Here is a 22,952-nt window from a genome sequence, read left to right on the forward strand (position 1 = left end):
GTTTATTCATTCTCCATCTCCAAATGAGCACAAGAGGCGGCTCTCGCAGACCCACAGCAGTCAGCTAGGGAATCGAGGTTCACACATGCAAAGCCAATGCCACAAAGCAAACAGGGTGACAGCGAATGGCTGTGGGCAGGAGGCAAGATCATGAGGTTACGTGATAAAAGATGAATGGTTCCAAAAAGCGTAGTATTTAATAAACCACGGAGGTGCAGGCCAGCCTGAGGGCAGCTACAGCCTAGAGACTGGGAACGGGCAGAGGCCAGCACTGCCAGCCTGCCTGCTGTCAGGTTCCCCTGCTGATGAGTGGGCATCTGCATCACCACCGGCATGCAGACACCATTACTTAAAGAACTCTATCAGCTCTTCTAAGGAACTTCAAAAAATAAACAAGCTTCTGAGTAACATCAGTGAAATCATTAAAAGAACCAAGCGCCCACTTATATGACGAAATGGTATGTGCGCTTTAGAAAGGTGTGGAAGGAAGTTCAGCAACACTGGAAGTCATCCACAACACTGTGCGGAGAACAGACAGACAGAACTTCAGGTGAAGACACTCCATAGGAAAACCAGGCAATAAAACTGTCCCTGAACTACTAAATTTTTGCTTAAAAAAAAAAAAAGGCAATCTCTATTAAAAAAAGAAAGAGAGAAAGAAAGAGAGAGAGAGAGAGAGAGAGAGAGAGAGAGAAGGAAGGAAGGAAGGAAGGAAGGAAGCAAGCAAAGAACAAATAGACAAAATAGATAATCTCTATTTTGGCAAAACAAAACAAAACAAATCTAAAAGGTCATTTACCCAATTGTCAATAGTGATTGCATCAAAGTAGGGATTTCAACTCATTTTAATTTTCTTCTTCTTCTCTACTGGTAGTTTCTGATTTTCCTATAATAAATATGTCTTGGCTTTGAAATAAAAGGGTCATTTAAATGACAAAAACTAAAGTGTTTCTACATCCTCTCTTAAAAACAATTAGATAAAGAGGGCACAGAGTGGAGCCGTGAGAGGACGCCAGCAGCACCCATGCTTCTTTGCTGTCACCCAGGGGAAAGCTGGGAACAGCAAGGTGACCGCCACAGACAGAAGGAACACATCAAAGGCAAAGGGAGGTGACGAGAGAGAGATTCTGAGACAGGTCCAGAGCAGGCAAGGGCTTCAGAGGCAGTGCTGAGAATGACGGGTGACAGGCAGCAGAGCAGAGTGGGGACGGAGCCCAGGAGAGGGACAGAGCCCAGGAGACGCCCGGACACACGCTCAGGCCTGAGTCAACAGGGGCTGGGAGGGGGCCGGGCTGAGGTCCTGCTCTGGCAGAGAGCACCTGTGGGCAAAGGTGGAACGGGACTGCAGGACGCTCTGGCCCCCGTCTGGTTTTGTCTGTTACTTTCACAAAGCGGCAGATGCACAGAAATGACAGAATCCAAAACAAGGCGTGATGGAGAACAGCATTGCCAGTGAAGTCACTTTCCCAGGGTATAGGTAGTAAAAACCAACCTGAACTAAACCTTGTTTCAGAAAAACAAGGGAGAAGGAACCAAGGCTTTCCATTAGCTGCATAAGGCATGGAGGTTTCACTGGACAGGAATCACCTCATTGTCTGCAGCCCTGGACAGCAACTCAGAACCGTCCTGTCTGCTCCTCTTAGGATGTACTGTGCTTTGGTTCCCGGCTTATCTTCTGCCTGTCTGGCCCATCTGCTTTGCGGCACGCTCCTGGCCGACAGCTCCCGACCTTCCCTGCTCTCTCGGAGCTCTGCCCAGATCCCTCTGTCACTCTGCCCCACAGTCTTCCAAAACCCTCCGTCGGCACTTCGCCCCTGTTGTCTTCTGGACCACCTTCTAAGTTCCTGGCATTCAGCGGGTTTCAGGCTTGTGTTACCTGCCCATCCACCACAAGGCAGCAGAATATAAGCGAGGTTCAAAGTCAGATACTAGCACTCTGCAAACTACAAGTTATAACCATTGAGTCACTAGCAAGAAGTTGCCCACAGATCCCCGACTCTTGTTTCTTCAAAAGTAGCAAAACAGAAAGCCTAGAACACAAAATGCCATGATGCATTCCAAGTATCGACAGTAATTTCTGTTGGCCAAGCTTTTGTTGAAGACACACACACACACAAGCATGCACCCACATACACATTAGGACCCACATACGGGGGACACGAGATAAAATGTATTCCTCATTCTAAGCCACTGATATAGACCAGGTTGCAACACCCATGCCTTGATGTGCAAACGCACACCAGTCCTGGTCACTTAGCACAGTCCCACAGACCTCTGCAACAAAAGCTGCTTGTTCACAGCTTATGCAAAAGAACCTGCCCACAGCTACCATGTGCCACACCACAGTGCATCATGGAGGCCCAAGCCGGCCAGAACAGAGCAGTACCTGGCCCAAGGACAACACGTTTTTAGTGACCTCCTAAGTGGGGAAGTGGCTGAGCCAATAATTCTCTCTCTCATGAGGAAAGTGGGTCATTTAATATGGACAATTCAAGAGGACAGTTCAAGAGACAGGGAGGGCCCTGTTTGTTGACCTCAAGTCTAAGTGGTAGAAAGTCAAACTAGTGCATAAGAGCTCTCAGAAGGAAGAGCAGACACACAGAAAAGGGTAAGAAGTCAATTCACGAGAAGGCAGAGAGTCACTGAGGGCAACAGTGCCTGCCCTCCTGAGATCTCAGCACACGTGTTCACTCTCTGAGGAACCTTCAAGGGCTCTTCTCCAGGTCATCTCAGGACCCTAAGACAGCAGGACAAGCAAGACAGCGGTCAGGCATAACATCTCAGCGTCTCAGCTGCCTTGATATAAAGCAGAGACGAGTACCTGCCCTCGCACACTATCCTGAGGCTGAAAAAACTGTATGTAGGTACAATCCCCAGCATGCGATGAGTCCTCTGCAAAAAACGGGTCAATCATTTAACTGCCAGCAAACCAATCGATCCTTGATGACCCCGGCAGGTCCCCCAGCTACCGCCCTCCTGCAGGCCAGTCCCTGCCTGCCTGCTCACATGGAGACTCTGGACCCTGCAGACAGAAGGGCTCCCTGTTGCTCTGCTGGGCAGACAAAAACCTGCTCCTTTGGCCACCACTACCAGAAGAAGGGTCCCCTGCCACACAGAGTAAGAGTGGCTCCAGGGCTGTTGCCACAGCCGGGCGGAGGGCAGGGAATCGCCAACATTAAGGGGGTGAAGCTGCAAGTTTGTTCCTGGCACTAACACTTGCCACCGTCCACTTACCTCACACTTCTTACTGTCTCAAATAACAGAAATACAGGGAGCAAATATCCTAATAATCGAAAAGCAGTACAGACTCATCACCTGGAACATCAGCAGGCTATAATTCTTCCAAATAAAACCCCAAAATTCAAGTAACAAATTTTTAAAGACTAATTCCATATTTAAAGGTTCCTTAGCAATTTTCATGCCACTGATGCTCTCCCACCATTGTGAGGCCAGCCGGGTGCACAGGAGGCCCTGAGAATCAGTACCATCCCTGGACAAAGGGAGAGGCCACTTCAAGGTCAAGAGGGCAAACACACCCGACAGATGGAAGCCACGATCCAAGGCTCCGTGTTTTGGGGCCCTTCTTGGCCACTGGGAGCTCCTGAAGCACCCGGGCCTGCTCTGTGGGTATCTGAACACGCTGTTCTCTGCCGACTGGGCTGCTTTTGGTTTCCACTGCATCCTGTCCCCCGGGCCAAGAGGTAAATCTAGGTAGACTGGAGTCCACAGTTCAATTTGATTTCACAGTAAGAGGTTGGGGGAGTCAGGGGCGTGTATTGACAGCCACAGGCTGAGGAGATGGCAGGTGCAGATCACAGAATCTGGTGGAGGACGGAACCTGGACCATCCACTGTCCAGAAATGAGAGGAACAGGGGAGCTCCCACGGGCATCCAGCTGTGGGAGCCACCTTACTCCAGCTCCTCCCACCCACTGTCCCGGCTGAGGGCTGGTGCACACGGCATCTCAGCCTAGGAGTTCTCCATCAGGACACCTCAAGTGGCCGATGACATCCTTCTTTTGACACTGACAGCACCTTTCCCAGACAGGTGCTCCTCCCCACGGGACCTTACGGCAGCACCTGCATGTCCCTCCCAGGGCTCCTGTAGCTGTAGCTCTGCCTCTGCTGGTGACAGGTGATGTCTGAGTCACCATTCCTGACAGCAAGGTGAGCCAGTCCTGCTGTCTCCAGTGGCCAGCACAGGGCTTTGGGCAGCAGGCCCAGGATGGAGACTTGAAGAGTGACAAAGTCACTAGTCAATCACTCGGACACACAGCCCATCTCTCAGATAATCTGTAACGTGAGTCTGACATGCGCTGCCCTTAAAAACTGAGTCCAACCAGAGTTGTTTCGTTCTTGATCTCTGTTTTTCAGACAGATATGTAAAATTCAATGCTGCTGTGATTGAGATTAAGAAAAGAACTTTTCTTTTTGGTGCTGGGGATTGAACCCAGGCCCCATGCATGTGGAGCAGGTGCTCACCACTGAGCTACAGCCCAAAGAAAACTTTTCAAGACGGTATGAACATCAAAGACTGCACCCAACACATACAGCTGTGGTAAAGGGATTATGGTACTTGGAGATGAAGTAAAAAAAAAAAATAAAAATAAATAACCTCAGACTAAAACTAAATAAATATTTGTGTGTACTCTGTTTCTAAAGAAAAGGTGCATGGTTCATGTTTTGAGTCTCAAAGCCTGTATAACCACCCCCATAAAAGAAAGATGACTAAATACACCCACCCAACAGGAAAGTGCACCATTTATAACACTGTAGCTTATACAAAGACCCGAAAAAGCAAGTGCTGAGCCAGGCGTGGTGGCTGTAATACCAGCAAGGCAGGAAGCTGAGCAGGAGGATTGCAAGTTCAAGGCCAGTCTGGGCAACTCAGTCAGCCCCTATCTTAGAATAAGAACATATCTTAGAATGGCTGTAAATAAGCTCAGTGGTAGAATGCCCCTGGGTTCAATCCCCAAAACTGGAAAAAACAATCAAGTTATGTATAATAAATGATCTCTACGTTACTTATATAAATACATGAATTTACATTTTTTCTTAAGTACACATACGTGAATTTTGAGGAGACTGATGCAGACTGAGAATGGCATTATCTACAGGGAACAGAGGCAGGGCGGGATGGTAGGCAGGATGATAGGAGGCTTTAGTCTTATCCGAATTATTTGAATTCTTCTCTACACAGGAGGACACAGCCTGTTTCGTTACGTAAGTCAAAGTTAATTCTCAAAGATGTTAAGAGAATAGCATGATCTAATTACGTTGAAAAGGCAAAACCACAGAGCCTGGCACCTGGCCCAGAGTTGGCCGTCCTCTTTCTTCACCTCTCAGCCAGAAAGGACCTTGGTTAGGGCCTCAGGTCTAGGCACGCAGACTCCATTGCTGCGGATAAGCCAAGCATTTCCAAAGTCCCACCGTCCAGCCTGAAAGTGCGGGCTGAAAGTTCAGCCCAACTGCTTAAACCACGAGTCTAAAAGTAGGCCAGACATGGAAAATGAGAACATTTTCTATATTTTAAACACAAAGGATATAATAAAAGGCATTAATCACCACCTAAAATAGAAAAAAAATAGCTTTGTGAGATTGCTGTGTTGTAAGACTGTAAATGAAAATTTTTATTACTGCAGAAGTAACTATTTTAAACAACAAGACAATGAACAAGTAAATATTCAGACAAGAGTGAAAATTTAGGGAAAAAAAAAATGAAAGTTTTCTATGACCTCTAAGTGCATTCAGCATTTCTGCAAAGGGAATGATATTCAGGTTGGTTACATTTGTCAAGCTCTGATTTTTAGCAAAAACTGTGCCTTTCACAGAGTATAATTTCTAAAATAAGTGCCATCAGATTGAACTGCAAGACTCCAAAGTGTATGTTTTATTTTGAGCTGAGTGGGATTATAATTATAATATTCCCATGTTTCAAAATCTTCCTTTCTCATTCTGCAAGTTCCAGAAATTTTCCCAAAGGTAAACTCTGTGCCTTGAGAGCTGAGTCCTGGATGCAAGAGACCAGGGGGCTTGTTCCAGATCTCACACGGCACCGTCAGCCACGCTAGGTTCGGCTCCTGGGCGCTGATGAAAATATACATCCCCACGCCGATGGAGGAGTCCAAAATCTACAGCCAGCTGAAGAACCCTTCGAAATGATTTAAGATCGCCCATGAAGCCGCACGTCAGCAAGTGCCCCAGGACGGGAGGGGATGACTATATTAGGTGTGGAAAGTGTGCCCGTGTCTCTGCCCGGGCCTCTGGAGCCTGGACACCCTCTCCAAAGGTACCTGGCATTTCAAGGTGACAGAAAGTACACAAACACGCCCCATGGCAAATAACCATGTTTAGGGCACAACTGAGTGAGCCTGTACCTGGCACTGCCACTGAGAACCAGCAAACACGGGCTTCAGGACAGCATTTCTCAGTGGGGGGGGGGGGGGGGAGGGATGGGACAAGGAAACCAAAAAGAAACCTCTCCAGGCAAAATCTTCCCACGTGAAGAGGACGATCCCCACACTTCCGGGTCCCTTCAGAGGATGGGCTCTGGGAACCTGAAGCTCACTCGTCACCCAGGTCCCCGCTGGCTGAACACCTGGCAGCACTGGGACAGCGCCCAATGTTCCAGCCCTGGCGAACACAATCGAGACTTTTCTTTAAACCCACAAGCTTCTCCCAGAGGTCCAAGAACTGCTGGCTTGGTCCCCATGTGCTGATTTAGGTGAGTCACTGGGCGATTCACCTGTGCGGCAGGTTCCTTGGGTCCAGGCACAATGCCAGATAATCATCTTCCGAGGTAAAAAAAAAAAAAATGACTTCTCAAGTTCAAAACCTCAAATCCCTTCCATAATCACCCAGCCACAACCCAGGAGCCGCGACCACACCAGGAATTTCAAACACCCCTGTGTTGCCCAGAGCACAGCGCACAGAGCTGCGTTCCCCGCAGGGAAGGACGTCCTGGCTTCCAAGATTAGATCTATAGGCTTTGGCAATCGTGTGGCAAAGAGGGAGCCTGTCCCCATCCAGTGAGATCTGGGAGCCCAGGCTTCTCTCCTGACCACAAGAGAACATCCCACCTCTACCTGGAGGGCCTGCTGGCAGAGACACAGCAGGACAGAGTCCCCATGATCCTATTCACTCCATGATCCTATCCACTCCAGAATAGCGATCCTATCTACTCCAGAACTCTCCTGAGGCCCCATGAAACGCCTCTCTGACACAGCTACTCCTCCCTTCCTCCTAGATGACCACGACAGTTAAACCTGTTGCAACACTGTAAATGGGAACCGTCTGTCACCTGTGTGGCTGGTCCCTGCCCTACCTGGCACTGTCCAATGAAACCAAAGGAGACATATAAACCAACAGCTAAGTTGCACGACAAAAGGAAGGCTTCAGGACCTTATGTAACAGCCATAACATCAAGAGTCTCTGGAGGGGTGAAGCTTCTTACAGTCAACTGATAAGAAGGTGTTTGCAATCAAGACAAGAGATTTTTTTAGAAAGTAATCTCAACCGTGGCTAATGTACACTTGCTGTCACCCACTCCCGACCAAGCAGGAAGTCAAGATATGCAGAAACCTCTTGTCCTACTCTCTTTGTGGGGCCAAGGCCTTACTCAAAGAAGAGTTCTGTATTAAAGGAACACATAAAAGATTAACCCTAGCTGGGCACAATACCCCATTCCTATAATCCCTGTGGCTCGGGAGGCTGAGGCAGGAGGATCTCGAGTTCAAAGCCAGCCTCAGCAACTTAGTGAGGCACTAAGCAACTCAACAAAACCCTGTCTCTAAATAAAATATAAAAAGGGCTGGGGATGTGGCTCTGTGATTAAGTACCCCTGTGTTCAATCCTCAGTACAAAAAAAAAAAAAAGATTAACCCTAAGCCCATCAATTTGATATATTAAAAGTAAAGCATGGAAAGGTAGAAGGGTGATGCAGAAATACAGGGACAGCAGAAGCCTTCTGAGGCCAGCTCTCAATGCTGCAGGTCCTCTCCATGGAGGGATCAGGGAATCAGCTCAGGCAGGAAGGTGGAGGTGCTGATCGCGTGTAAGGCACAGCTGGGGTTGTTAATCATTTGCCAAGCGGCCTCTCTTTAGGGCCTTAACTGCAATCTGCACACTTACTAATGGACAGCTGTATTTGGACATTAAAAATATCTACTATCCTAACACCGAGAGCTGGTTGTACCTTCTTGGTGGACAGAAAAACCATATGGGAAGGACAAAGGAGAACTCCAGTATGGTGATTCCCTCTGGGAAGGCAAAGAGGAGGAAAGGAGAGAGGAGCAGGGCTGCTAAGCTGGTTTGTCTAAAACCCCGGCGGAGCCCAAAGAAAACAGGTTAAACTGTGAGGATGTGTTCAACCTGGGGGGTGGGTACAGCCATCGATGACCTCTACTTATTACTTTTTACCTCTATTTATTACTTTTCTGTATATGTCAAATACCTGATAACAAACTGAAGTGAAATTTATGTGAAAGGAGATGTAAAAAACACAAAGGAAATGCAGGTAGATACTTCAGCAATGTTAGGTGACAAAGTCCAATCACACTGCTTTGATAAAGTGCAGTGCCAAACAACACAACAAACACTTGAATCCAATTGGGAACACTTGAATCCAAGGTACACGTGTACCCATGGGACAGCCCGCTTTGTCATTCTACACTTTACCTCGAGAGAGCTCCTTGACACCAACCTTGTCCTCAAAAGACACATCAGCTGGGTGGCCCTTTCCCAACTGAAAACGCGCGCCCACAGGACAGGCTCCTCTGGCCAGCTGCACAGCACATGCTCACTAAAGCACAGCAGACTCCAGGAGGCGTACCCGTGCCAGCCTCGCTGTCAGTGCTGCAGCTAGGCCGGCCCAGAGTGCAGCTGCCACTCAAAGGCCGATGCTAACACACTCAGCTGCTGCCAGAGAAGGCAAGAGAGCAGCCCTGTCCACGTCCTCTACAAGATGCGCCACACAGACCCATGAATGAACTCCTGCCACCAGTGCATCCAACTGTCCGCTTTGAGCTACCTAATACACCAATTCTGTGGATAGGTGTTACCACCTCACCATAAATAAATCATAAAAACACCACAGAAACTGCAAACTCTTAGCAAAGAGCCAAGACATTTTGCTATGTTCACACAACATTTCTTTAAAACTTGGAAAAAGATACTCATCAAAGTACAGATTTCTGGGCCCAAAGACCCAGCAACATGGCTCCCCAGAATGGACCTAGGCTGAGCTAGGCAGGAGCTGCTGGATTTATGCAAGGCCTGCCCACCACAGCCCCATGGCTCTCAGGACCCCACACCACAGCACCACTCATCCATACGCCTGCTACCTTGGGGGCACTGGAAATAACAAGACTCTTCTTAGAACAAAATTGGGAGGTAGGAGGGAGACAGGACTTGGGTTTATACAATTTTCTATACTAATATAAGTTGGAAGAGGGACGGCGGATGGAACAAGAAGCTGTCCCCACCATTAGTATTCACACATGGTCACGGTCCTGGCTGTACGGCTTAAGACATGAGTCCTCTTCCTATACTGGTGGGTTCCCTAAGTACATGAGATTCCTGGTGGTGAGCAACCACCACTGCAGCTCAGGAGAGCATCGTCTCTGCCAGGACAGTGCCTGAGGACTCTGGGGGTGAGCAGGCTTGTTTCTGATGCCATGTTCCCACGGCCCAAGCCAGCCAAGCACTATCAACTTGCAAATGCATTAGATCTCCACAAATGCTTTGCCCAAACCCAACAGATGAATCAAGCATCACACTGCCACATTCTATAAGCTAGGAGGAAAATAAATTATGGCAAAAAGGCAAAAAGATGTTTGATGCAAAAAGGAGAAATTATTCATCAACTCAAAAGTAAATGTCAGATACACACACACACACACACACACATACACACACAAGATGAAACATTCAGCCAGGTGTGGTGGTGCACACCAGTAACTTCAGCAGCACAGGAGGCTGAGGCAGAGGATAACGAGTTCAAAGCCAGCCTCAGCAACTTAGCAAGGCCCTAAAGCAACTCAGCAAGACCCTGTCTTTAAATAAAACATAAAAAGGGCTGGGGATGTGGCTCAGCAGCCGAGTGCCCCTGGGTTCAATCTCTAGTACCAAAGGCAGAGAAAAACAAAGATGGAACATTCATTAATTAACCCTAAGAAAATATAGATGTGTCTATTTCAAATGAGATGTCCAAGATGAGATGTAATAAGTACCCTATTTTGCATAGGTAATTCATATACATACATACAGCTATGCAACACACATGTACACAAATATAGACAAGCATACATGCAGATGCACATATACATGAGGATAGCCATGATTATGACAAAGCTCAGGAAGCACTGAGTTATCACCACATATACACTGTACAGAAACAAGGAAGAAAAGATACTGTGTAGGAAGCTTCCAGAGTCCACAGAACCCTAGTCCTGAGGCTCCTCGCCTTATCAAGACCTAATTTTCCTGTTCAAAGTCCACATTCTCACTATCGCCTGTGGAGTTTCGAGAGACATTTCCCAATCTGCAAGGTCCTTCTCCTTAGAGTTCTGGGATCACGGACAGGCAGAGTAAAGGCCATGCTGCTGCAAATCTCCACAATGGTCTCCCCCTCCCAGAAGGGACAGCAGATGGACACTTACCGCAGAGAGCTGGCTCCAGGTGGACCTCAGTGGCTTATGGTGAATCACAAGCCTCTCCTCCGATTTCTGTTCTCGGGGCTCCGACTCTTCATCAGAATCAATGTCCAGAGCCTTCTCTTTGTAGTTCTGATACAGGACCGCATTTTCTACAAGAAAAAAAGCCCGAAGTGTCACTGCTGCCCCAATCACTACTATTGTTCTAAACAAACCTCCATAATTTCACACCACTTGGTCTCTGGTCTAATCAACAACAGATAAAAAAAAAAAAAAGCCGATTTGCACTGAAGAAAAATACATGACATTCCAACTGAAGCCAGTTTCCATATCCCTGTCCACGACTCAGGGAAAACAGTCTCTTAGGTCAGTTTACTCAGGTCAGGTTGATGCGTGAACCGTGCATCCTCCAAGGTCCACCACTGTTCATTCACCTGCTCACTGTCATCTACCCAGCACTGGGGTCTGATGGTAAAATGGAAAACAACACCCAAGTGAGCTGATTTAATAAGAAAACAGTCCTATTCACTCATGAGTCTATGCACTCAACTGGCCTTTAGACAAGGCCCACAGGCACCAGCAACTGGCAGGTCTACAACAAGGAACAAAGATTTCTTCAAAAATCTCAATCTTCATGGAGTTGACATTAAAGTGAGACATTAAAGCCCTGCAATGCGCAAGCAAGTAACTGCTAGAGGATTTCTGAAGTAGTTGTCATGCAGAAAAATAAAACATGAAAGGGGGGGTAGGAAATGCTGGGAAAACAATATGCAGATTTTATGTAAGGTGGTTTAGGAAGGCCTCACACAGGTGACATTTAATCCAAGGCATAAAAGAGAGAGAAAGCAAGCTGAGAAAGAGCATCTCACCAGAGGAACAGCAAGGACAAAGGCCCTGGGGTAAATCTGCTTGGTAGGTCTGCATGCCTGAGGAGCAGGAAGGCCAGGCTCTGAAGCAAGAGGAAACAACACCTCAAAAGCACTAAGGGGGGTCAATAAGATGGGTCAGCGGCTTGCCTAGGAGTCACACTGTGCAAGGAGGGTTTACAGAGACCAGCCAAACAGTCCAAACAGTCCAAATCACACAGGGCTTTACAGCAGTGTCAGAGAGCTGGGTTTGACCCAGAGTACAAAAGGACCCAGTTTCTTTCACACTGTGCGGAATACAATGGAGCCGAGCCGCTGGGAGGAAAGCCTGCTTAGACTGCAGAGCAAAGCACTGACTACCCCAGAGACTAGCCAGGATGCTTTAGGGGTGTCATGGCTAATGGCGACCTGGGCTGTGTGGCAAAGAATGGATGGGCGATAGCCTGGACATGGGGCAGAGAGGGAAGCATCAAGGTTGTTCCTAGGCCTTAGGAGATGGGAACACCAGAAGAGATTCCAGTTCAGTGAGGATGACTGTGAGTGTGGCTTGGGGCCCAGGGAATTTGAAAGGCTTTCTTTTCTACCAAGTCAAGCAAACACCTGCCTCTTCTCCTACCAACTGCAGACAGCCCCCAGGCACTGTCTTAAGTAGCTGGGGTCTAAGAAAGATTTTAGTTTCACTCTTCTGCACAGGAGAAACAGGTATGTAAAACTGGTTTCCCCCCCCAGGCTTGAAAGCACTTAGTGGCTGGCAGAGGGTCTGTGCCTACCCTTGTTGATAGGAGTCCCATTCCTTCTCACTCAACATGACAACAGGAATCTTACACTCAATTCACACAGGATGAAACTGGGGCTCAGTGAGGATAAGGTTCTCATTCAGTGTCACTCAACTGATGAGCAGAAGCAGGAGGACAGAAACCCAGTGTCAAAAGTTCTCACGCTGGAGCACACCACCTCCTGATCTGCAGACTGGCTCCTAATTAACTGTTGAGAATCCTGCATTCTTTGTGTGCGCATATGAGAAGTAGCGAAACAGCTCTTTGTGAAAGGAAACAGGATAAAGCCGGTGACAATGATGATCTGCCCTCTGATTTTAAAAACCTCAAAAAGTGGAGCTGAGGCAAAGATCACACCATCAATATCAAATTTCAGAGGATGTGAAGCCCCTCCCTGGGTAGGTGTTGGACAGGTGCCCTGCTCACTTCATATCCGCAGTGGTACAAGAGGCTACCTAGTACTGGCTACTACCAGCTGTGGCACAGGGCACAAGCTGATAAAGCTCTGAGTCTCCAGTTTCCTCAATTATGAAATCAGAGAAATGAACTTTCACTAGCTAATACACTATACGTGGGTTTCTTTTCCACATAGCAATTGTTCTCTAATAGGACTGGTATGATGAGAAGATTTTATAAATTATCCTTTTTAAATGTTACAATGTCAAACCCAACTTTCTAGAAAGTATACAGGCTGCTGGGCACAGTGGCACATGCCTGTAATTCCACTGACTGGGGAGGCTGAGGCAGGAGGTTTGCAAGTTCCAGGCCAGCCAGGGCAATGTAGTAAGGACCTGTCTCAAAATAAAAAAATAAAGAAGGCTGGAAATGTAGGTAGCTTAGGCTAGAGTGCACCTGGGTTCAATCCCCAGTATCTCCCTCACACACACACATACGCACATACAAAAGAAAAAATTATATAAGGAGAATGTTCTGTAATCACCCAAGCTCATCCACTTACAACTCTGGGTGGTATACACGAACTTCCAGGCAGAGCTTTCCTCTCTGTTTTAGATGCTGGGCACACTCAGCATTCAAGGTATGGCAGAAGATAAGTGGTCTCACTATCTCCAGGACCCTTGCGCCCCATGAGGGCCGTGCTGGATCTGATCTGCTCAAGCCCTGCCAGTTGGCTGACACCGGACCCACCTATTTACAGAAAGAACTCTAATCTGATTAGGATTTGAACACCTGGCTCAAGCCGCTTTTGTTTCTGAAATCCTTAAAAAAAAATACTATATGGGTTACAAATTCTTAATAATACATTTTGATAGCCAGGAGAGTTAGATGTTCCCAAATGAAAACTTTAATAAGGAAACAGGAAGTCAGAAATGAAAATAAAATGTGGAAATATGGGGGAAAGAATATTGAGCCAAAGGAAATGTGACCAAAGGAAATATGGCTAGGATGTCAATGCCAACCTCAGAATTTCTAACTAAAAAGCCAGAGCTTGATCTTAATTTCTGTTTTTTTCAGAGAGATGAACTGGAATCAAATTAGAGAAAAATTGCAAGACATTAACTGAAAAAGTCATCACTTTATTAAAAATGTCATTAATTTCGTTCACCACTGTTATTACTAGATAAAAATTAAAGCCTGGTGCAGAGCTCGACCCTGTATGTCTGTCTGGGAAAAAGCTGGCCATCTTTCTCATCTAGAGTGTTTTTGTTCCTGCAGTTGGATTTCAACTCATAATTGAGATTCCACATTGAAACAGCTATAAAGTCTGGAAAATTAAATGCTTACTTACCTTCCCCATCAAACGTTCCTTGTCCTTTCAGCATTTTCTTCTAAGAGAAAAGAAAAGAAAAAAAAAAAAAGCAAACTATGTATGAATAAGCCAAATAGAAAATACAGCTATTTTAAGTAAAAGTACTCTCTTGTTGGCAATCATTAGATTTCCAAAAACACACAGCAGAAGACACCTAGAGCAATTTACTCAAATGAAAACTACAGTTCACTTAAACAGTAGAAGAAATGAATAATGTCCCCCACACTCCGTCAAAACAGAGGGAGACTCCTCCAAGGACCGGCAGCTCAGCTCATTTCACTACTGGTGATTCATTGTACTGTTGACCAGAACCCTGCTATACTCGCACAGTTGGACAACAAAACCCAGAGAAAGCTATGTGATGTCTTTTCCATAAGACCATGGACTATAAAAGAAAACAGGCTTGCTTATGATTACATATGTGACATTTATATAGACTGGACCCAGTCTATATAAAAATGTGGCTGTCAAAAGGAATCTCCACCCTATTACTGAGATGGGTCTTGTTTCTGGGAAGGCAGCACACACTCCAAAACATCTTTCTCTAGTTTCCCTATGTCTTTACATCCCAGTAGACCCTCCGTTCCTAACTGCAACTCCCAGGCCTACAACAGGGAGCAATCCCACACACCCAAATCTCAGGTTTGGGACTACCCATGTGTTAAATGCATTCAAGGATTCATGAGCTTAAAATAGGAATTAAACACAATTAAAGACAGTAATGACAAAAATGAGCATCAAAAAAGGTAACAAACTGTGTCTTTCATGGTTTTAGTGATAGACTTTGAAATTCACATTTTAATTGATGTCAAGTATATGGTCACCATCCACAAAACAAGTAAAAGAAGAAAAATAATCAACTATCTCAAAAGAGAATTAGCATTTCCCATTATGGGATGTGACTGTCACCTCTAAAGGGATACTACATAGCTGGGCCACAGGCAAGAGTAGTACTCCCCACCCCCTTTGGCATTAAAAGGGCTCAGAACTTTTGGGTCAATATTTAATTAGCAGTAATTTTTTTTTCCTTCCCCCAATTTTTGCCAGAGTTTAAAAAGTGACTGGGCTTCACTTCTACCCACAAAACTGCATGGAACTACATTCCGTGCCTGCCAGCAGCACAAAGGCAAGCCAAAGATGTGCACAGGTTACCACAGCAGAAACAGAACCGAAAAGGCACAACCACTCTGGTTTCCTCCCACCGACACCTTCACTTTTGGCATGATGAATGACAGAGACGCTCTGCCGCTCTTACCTTGATCCTTCCCAGGCTGGAAAACTTCTCCCTGTCTTCCATCACTGCTTTCAAAACAGGCTGGGACATTCTGTTCTTCTTCTTTGAGTTGGAAGGGCTGTCAAAGTCAAAGCCACTGACCACGGCCCTGCGATAGGAGGTGGACCGCAGGCCCCTCCGCAGAGAGCCCGGGCTGTCCACGTCGTTCTCCACCTCGCTTTCCTCCCCCGCGTGGCTCAGGGGCGCTCCGAGGCCCTCCACCATGCTGCGCACCTTGAGCAGCCTCTTGTGCGGTTCCACGTTCTGACTGTTGGATTTACTTAGTTTAATTTCTGAGGCCAAGCTTTTGGGGATGATCTGCTGCTTACCCACTTTGAGGGCGGCGGGGCTGTTTGTGCTCAAGACCACCGAAGGGTTCTCGGGGAGCTCGTTCTCCTGGGAGGGCAGCCTTTGGAGAGGGAGTTTTTGTTCTGAAGACCTTTTCTGGGACGCAGGAGAAAGTTTCGAGGGCCCCCGGTCGGGGTCCTTAACTGGCGGACTGGACTGCGAGCCGGAGCCAGGAGAGTTGTGCTTGGGCACATGGCCATTGGAAGTGGGCGAGGGCACTACGCGGGCGCTCCAGCCTGCGGGGCTCCGCTCGGGGCCTGGGCCAGGGCCGGGGGCGCTCGACGTGCGCGGCTGTGGCGTGGGAGAGGCAGCCACGCCATTTGTTGCGGGTTTCGGGTAGCCGCCCGAGGCCGATTTGGGGACTTGGGGCGACTCTGGTCGGCGGAGTCGAGGAGAGGCGGCTCTGAGCTCTGAGGAGACCGTCCGCGCCTTCCCGTGGGTGCACGGCTGCAGCGGGCTGCGGGGCGCCGTCCCGCCGGCCGGGACGGGGGGCGCCATGCGTTCCTCCAGCGGGAAGTCTGTGATCAGAAGCCCGCTGGGGCTCTGGTAGGACTGGGGCCTCGGCTTGCTGCGGGCCAGCAGCTGGGGCGGAGGGGTCGAGCGCCTCCGCCACAAAGGGGTCAAGCCGTTGCTGGAAAGCTCCACCTCGCTCTCGCCGTCCATGGCGGGGCCTCGCGGTCAGCCCTGGGGGCCGACCCCCGGCTGGGCCAGCCCAAGAAGACACAAGTTGCGGAGTTTTTCCTCCGGGCGGCAGGCAGGTCCCGCTGGCGCGCCACTCCTGGCGCGCGGGGACCCCGCGGAGGCGCGGACGCAGCGCCCACCGCCCTTTCCCGGGCGAAAGCGGCGCCCGCCACCGCGCGCCCCCGGGAAAATCCGGCTGCCGCCCAGGCGGAGGGATCCCGTCGCCTCCGCGTCCCTCCCGCGCCCAAGGACCACCCGCACGGAACGCGCCTCCACCAATCGCCGGGATCGAGCCAAGGCACGAGCAACTCGGGGTGAGTTCAGCCTTCTCGAGAAACTCTCCGCGGGACGCTCCCCTCCGCCGCCATCCGGCCGTCCGCTCCCGCCGAGGGTTCCCAGCGTCCAAGCGGCCCGGACTTGCCTTCGGGGACTTGCGGGACCGGGGCCGAGCCGCGACCACCGCCTGGTGGGTGGCCCGAGTCAGGGACCGAGAGCTGCTGCGGCCGCAGCCAGAGCTTCACTGCCGCCGCGGCGCAGGTCCCGCCCCCTAGTTTGGCCCCTCCCCGGGACCGCCCCGCCCCGCCTCGCCCACTCTGTGTCCACCCGGCTCCGCCTGAGTCTTCCGGCCCGCGCGCGCTGCGCCCGCCCGCCTCTGGGTAGCCAATGTGCGCACCTGAGCGCGGTGCAGCCGGTGGCTGGGGATGACCAGCAGGTGGCCAGAGGCGGCGCCGGCTGCAGCAGGCAACCTGCAGGAGGGCGGGTCGTGACCAGGGAGCACAGAATGAGGACCCGCGGGGGCCCTGTCGCGGTGCAGTTCACCGAGCCCTGCGTCGCTCCCAGAGGGTCTCCACGGCGGAATCTTGATCTGACCGCTTAATAGGATTTGTGAAATGAGAGTCTCAGCTTGAAAATCAGAGCTCTGGGAGAGCCCTGCCCCTCTTGGCATTCGGATGGACATAGAACACAAATCTGATTCTTTAGCTTCCTGCTTTAAATTCCTTGGACCATAGACTGATTTGCTTGTTCGCACCCAGAGTAGTTCTGGAGGGACACACACTGGCAGCTGTGGGCAGGGTAACTGGGTGGCGAGGAAACCTGCAGAAGAGAGAGTTTGCATTTACTACTTTTTGGACCTTTTATGCTTTTATCCTTGAAAGTTATCAAGGAAAATTAAACGTAATTTAAAATACAAAGAAGTGTTGGTTTCCAACTGTCTGTACACAGTATAAAATTCAAAATCCACAGATAGAATAAAGTAATTATACATAGAATAAAATTTGAAATCCTTACCATAGGTTCAGAGGCCCTGCAGGAGCCTACACCTCCAGCCTAGCCTGCCCTGCTCTCTTTCTCTTCCTTCTTTGGCCACATTCACTTAAAATTTGACAGCCTCAGCTTCTTCACTTTTGTTTCCTCTTGTCCTTGTGATTCGGAACTCCATGGCAAGGGCAGGCCTTCCTGATCTTGGGTGACACTGCTGCCCCACTGCCTTCCCAACCACCTGTTTTAGGATTTAGAGAAATTTATCCATTTACTTATGTGATTATGATTGTCTTATCACTATAATCCACAGAGAGGGCAAGGGTGGCATTTATTGCCCCCTGCGTATTACAGGCACACAGTCTATGCTTCATGAAGGTTTGTTGAATACGTGAATGAATGAATAAGAGGAATGAATTGAGGACACCCACCCACAGTGCTTGGTTGCCCAATTAATAGAGAGTTGGTGGTGTCCTGGCCAAAGGCCTGCTGTGTGAGGACAACAAGGCAAACTTGAGAAGACAAGTGGCTATAAACCTCAGATCTGTATAATCAGTTCTGTTAACAAGGCTCATGGGCCTGTGTCCAAGTTCTCTCCCAGCATCACCCATTCAGCCTGATGGAGTTGCAGTTATGCTGCTTGTTTCTGCCCAGAAATGTTAGCAGGCAATCCCTACTTCTCCATACTTACCAAAAACTGCACAATGAACACTTATTACTTTGATCTGAGACTTTTTTAAAATACTAGAAGAAATGGCAAAAAGACATTTAGGAGAAAAATTTTTTTAAAGAAATTTATCAAATATTTTTCTTGAAAGAAATGTGGCTGGTTAGATATTCATACATGGACACTTTTTTATTTTTATTTTTTAATTTTTAGTTGATTTTTTAAGAATAAATGACAGTGGAATGTATTATGATTCTTATTACACATATACAGCACAATTTTTCATATCTCTGGTTGTATATAAAGTATCTTCACACCAATTTGTGTCTTCATACATGTACTTTGGATAATGATGATGGACACTTTTTTAAATAGAGGATTTTCTAAACCAAATTGTATTAGTTTTACGTTGGAAAAAATATAGTAAGTTTATTTTTAAAAAGTGCTTAACTAATGACAAATGGAGTGTTTAATGCAAATGCATTTTTCAGCTTGGGTTACATGCTTAAAATGGTGATGTGAGAAAACGACTGCTATTCAGATTATGTTGGTTCTATAAACAAGTGTTCCTGATGTTTGTGAAGAAATCACAGGGTCTGCCTACCTCCTTCCTGAGCAGCAACACAATGCCCAGCGAAACAGCAACAATATTAGAATTCAAGTTCTGTGCCCCCACTAAGGGACATTTGGAAACTCAACCCAAGGCCTATCTTAACCTCCATTCAGTTTGTCAGAGGTTCTCAAACCTCAGACATTTTCTTGGTATGTCCTACAAAGAAGGGAAAGACCTGCTAATTAAACTATGTCTCTATATGGTGTCATATAGGATCTTCATATTTACTGAAAGAGTGCTTCTACACACACATAGAGATAGATATTTTAGTAGCATGCATATATAGAAAAGGAAAAGACAAGCAAGATAAACTGATTGTAGTTCTGTACATCAAGCCTAATCCTTTAGAATCCCATCCCATGTAGAGCATTAGAGAGAGCAGGGAGATAGACACACTGGCAGCTGTGGGCAACTGGGTGACTAGGAAACCTGCAGAAGAAAGAGTTTGCATTTACTAATTTTTGAACCTTTCATGCTTTGATCCTTGAAAGTTATCAAGGAAAATTAAATGTGTATATATGCATGTTCACACAATATTGTCAATAGTACAGCATTTCTTAAAAGGCTATTTCAGGCTTGTCTCTGGGATTTTCTTCCAGTTTTCGACAATTATTCCGCAAAACTGATGCTATCACTTTCCTAACTGATTAAAATGTAGTTTTCTTATTCAACTGAATCATGCATTTCCAAAAACCGCAAAGTCTTTCTATCCATGACCAGGAGGAGGTTCCTAAAAAATTGCAGCTCAGGGCTGGGATTGTAGCTAAGCAGTAGAGCACTCACCTAATACCTGTGAAACCCTGGGTTCGATCCCTAGCACCACTTAAAAAGGTATTGTATCCAACTACAACTAAAAACATAAATAAATATTTTTTAAAAATTGCAGCTCCATGCATTAACCATTAGTCCTTCAAGCACATTAGCTGGCTATCTCAGCCTCTCATCGCTTTAGAGTTCTTTCACCTGATGTGACTCATGTGGAAATTTCTCGTGTTTTCACTGGCATTTTTGGGCATATGCCTTTGATGTATGTAGGACTAAATTGCATAGAATTCAATAGAAATGTTTACAATGCAAGAGTCATCACCACGTTCACAAATACAGATGCAATGCCAGATTTATGGGCACTGTCACCTGGCCAATGGCTATTTGGTCATAAGATACAGAGATGTTAAAAGGTGGGACTAGATACTCCTTAAAATTGGAAAAAATCACGTGTATTGAATTATTAGGAACATACTGGTGTGTACTTACGGTAATATTTAACTGCTGGAATATCAAATGGCATAATGCATGATATATTGCTTACATTTACAGAACCAATTATATGTCTTTAGCATAATAATCAGGCTAACTTAAGTGCAATTTGTTAGTCTTATTACCAGTACTGTTATGTCTCATTCATCTTTTGATTCTTTTATTTTTGTACCTTTTACAAATACTTAGTATATTTAAATGTGAAGCAATGGGCCAGGCCTCCTAGCTTATAACTTGGCTTATTAAACATTTCTGGAATATTAAAATAATGACCTAAGACACTCAACTTGAGTAACACACATGGTTAAGCTGCCAGTTCTGTGGGAGCCTTTGTGATGGGGATAGAGCTGAGTCCAAATATTTCAAGGTGGAAAAGAAGAGAAGGGCATCCCAGAGCTAGGTCCCAATGTGAGCAAACCGTGGGGAGGTTAGTTACTGAGGAACTTACTAACTCCAGCTGTGGGTTAAGCCCACCTATCCACTACCCACGGTTTAATCTCACACTAGTCCTGATCCCACTGGAATATGAAGAAGCCAGCACCTGAAAAGCTCCTCTTACACTATTGGAAGTGGTTGACTCAGAATCCTAACTTGCTTTTCAGATATGACACTCAGAGCCCTGACACTGAGACACATGAGAAGCAGCTTGCTAGAACAAGTTGGCATCAAGGGACTGTGGGATGTCACTTTTGCTGAACATGGTGACACTACATTGTATTGTAGGACACAGACAAAAGTATCTGGATTCTGCCTGGATAACATCTGGCACTCCGGAAGGGTTTTCAACTTTGCTATTCTTTAGAATTTGAATCTGGTGGCACCAGCATCAGAAATTTTAAACAACAAGATTGACAGATTTGACAACTTTAAAATATAACCCTTATGCAAGAATGTACAAAAGCACACAAATTTGAGGGTTATTTCTTAAAGAGAAATTAGAGAAAAAGTTTATATAGATATTAAGATGACAGAAAATAATTAATAGGTATTTCAACATAAATATGTATGTTCAAATCAATAAGGTAAAGATAATAATGAAACTGAGCCAAATGTGGAAAATTGTTTTGAGGAGACACAAGTCCCCACTCATCAAAATATCCTCAACCTCAACAATTAGCAAAATCAAAAAGTAACCAGATGAGCCAGGCGTGGTGGCACCTGCCTGTAATTCCAGTGACTTGGGAGTCTGAGGCAGGACGATTATAAGTTTGAGGCCAGCCTCAGCCACTTAGCAAGACTGTAAGCAACTTAGTGAGACCTGTCTCAAAATAAAACATAAAAAGGGCTGAGGATGTGGCTCAGTGGTTGAGTGCCCCTGAGTTCAATCCCCAGTACCTTGGTACCAAAAAAAAAAAGGTAATGAGATGATAGTTTTTCATTCAGTAGACTGGCAGTTTTTTTTTTAAAGGCAATATCCATTTTTAATAAAAGTGCAAGCAAAAGAGAACTCTGAATTATTCACAGTAAGAATATAAATGCTACAACTTTCTAGAGAGCAAACTGCTACTTAACCAAAACTAGTAATTGTAAGATCTAATTCTGTGGCAATAATCCATGTGTGCAAAACAGTATGTTCAAGGATGTTCATCAAACCATTTCTATGGTGGGAAAAACCTAGAAACCAGTTAGGTATCTATGGTAGGGGACTAGTTAATAGAAATGATATGCAACACAACCACCAAAAATTAGGTTCTAGATATAACATTATTCATTTACAAATTCAACCTATGTTGTTAAATGGTCAAAAGCTGCTTTTAAACCTGTTATACAGAATGTCCCAGCTTGAGTTTTACATAACGCAAAGTGGGACATTCTGTGTAATGCCCAGATCTGTCAATAGGAGAAGCAAGAGGGGGCATCCAAGGAAGAGAATCCCAGAGACCAAGGAAGGAAGAATTTCTGCAGGGGGAGATGAGTGTTCTTATAGCCACCTTAAATGGGTTCAGCTCTTTCTTGGTGCCAGGCCTGGGTTGGTTTTAAATGCACTGGTGGAGAAATACATTTGACCCTTGCCATGGTGTGCCAGGAAAGACCAACATGGACAGTGTCTAATCCCAACAAGGCTGCTTGCATCTAATGCCTTGGTGGGCTTGGAGTCCTGCTTGCAGGACTTGTGGAGAAAGCAGTTAGAAAACAGGTCAGGCCTTAGCTTCAAGTATGGGAATTGTGACAATAAAAGGGAGGAGAGAAATGGAGCAGTAGCTGGAGGAGAGGTTAGAAATAAGTGGCTTTCATTTCAAGATCAAGGACACTAAACTGGAGGTCAGAAAGCTGTGTGCTTGCTACTTTCCTACTGTGGGAATGAAGACAAGTCATTTAATCCCCATGATTGAAGTTTCTTTAACCACAAAATGAAGCTGTTCCTCCTACCCGCACAGTTTGGGGAGCACTGGCACAGATTATAATAATTTGGATGTGGCTGGTCCAGTGGGCGGAGGAAAGAGGAATACAGAAGGAGAAAGCAGGACACAGCAATGGCGGGACCAGGCTAAGTAACTGCCAAATATTTTCTAATTAACTTTTCCCTTGACTTGAGCAGCAAATAATTAACACAAACTTCTGTTATTTCTAACTCCAGGGTAAAGAAAAAAGACCATAATGAGTAAAGGTTAGGACTCCTTCAAGTGGCCCATAGCACTCCTTGGGGCTGTACCTAAGGGAAGTCACAGGAACGCTGGATTTGGGTGTAGGGGTCCTGTTCCCAGCCCTTGCAGGCAACATCCAGTCTGTTCACCAGCGACCAAAGTGAGAATGATTCGAGCCTGACCTACTGAACCTTCAGGGGCACCAAG

The 22,952-nt window shown here is 46.6% G+C and overlaps 1 protein-coding gene across 1 annotated transcript in view; it reads right to left on the reverse strand.

Moving 5' to 3' along the window:
* Positions 1 to 16,345, reverse strand: part of Arhgef26 (Rho guanine nucleotide exchange factor 26) — a 93,696-nt gene extending 77,351 nt beyond the window's left edge. The window contains exons 1-3 of the mRNA XM_026392937.2: positions 15,317 to 16,345; positions 14,041 to 14,080; positions 10,658 to 10,803 (exon numbers count right to left, since the gene is read on the reverse strand). Coding sequence (XP_026248722.2) covers positions 10,658 to 10,803; positions 14,041 to 14,080; positions 15,317 to 16,345 — 1,215 coding nt within the window. The remainder of the gene's footprint in view (positions 1 to 10,657; positions 10,804 to 14,040; positions 14,081 to 15,316) is intronic.
* Between the last annotated feature and the right edge of the window lie 6,607 nt (positions 16,346 to 22,952).

This window comes from Urocitellus parryii, chromosome 2, assembly GCF_045843805.1.
Source record: "Urocitellus parryii isolate mUroPar1 chromosome 2, mUroPar1.hap1, whole genome shotgun sequence".
In the NCBI taxonomy this organism is placed as follows: domain Eukaryota; kingdom Metazoa; phylum Chordata; class Mammalia; order Rodentia; family Sciuridae; genus Urocitellus; species Urocitellus parryii.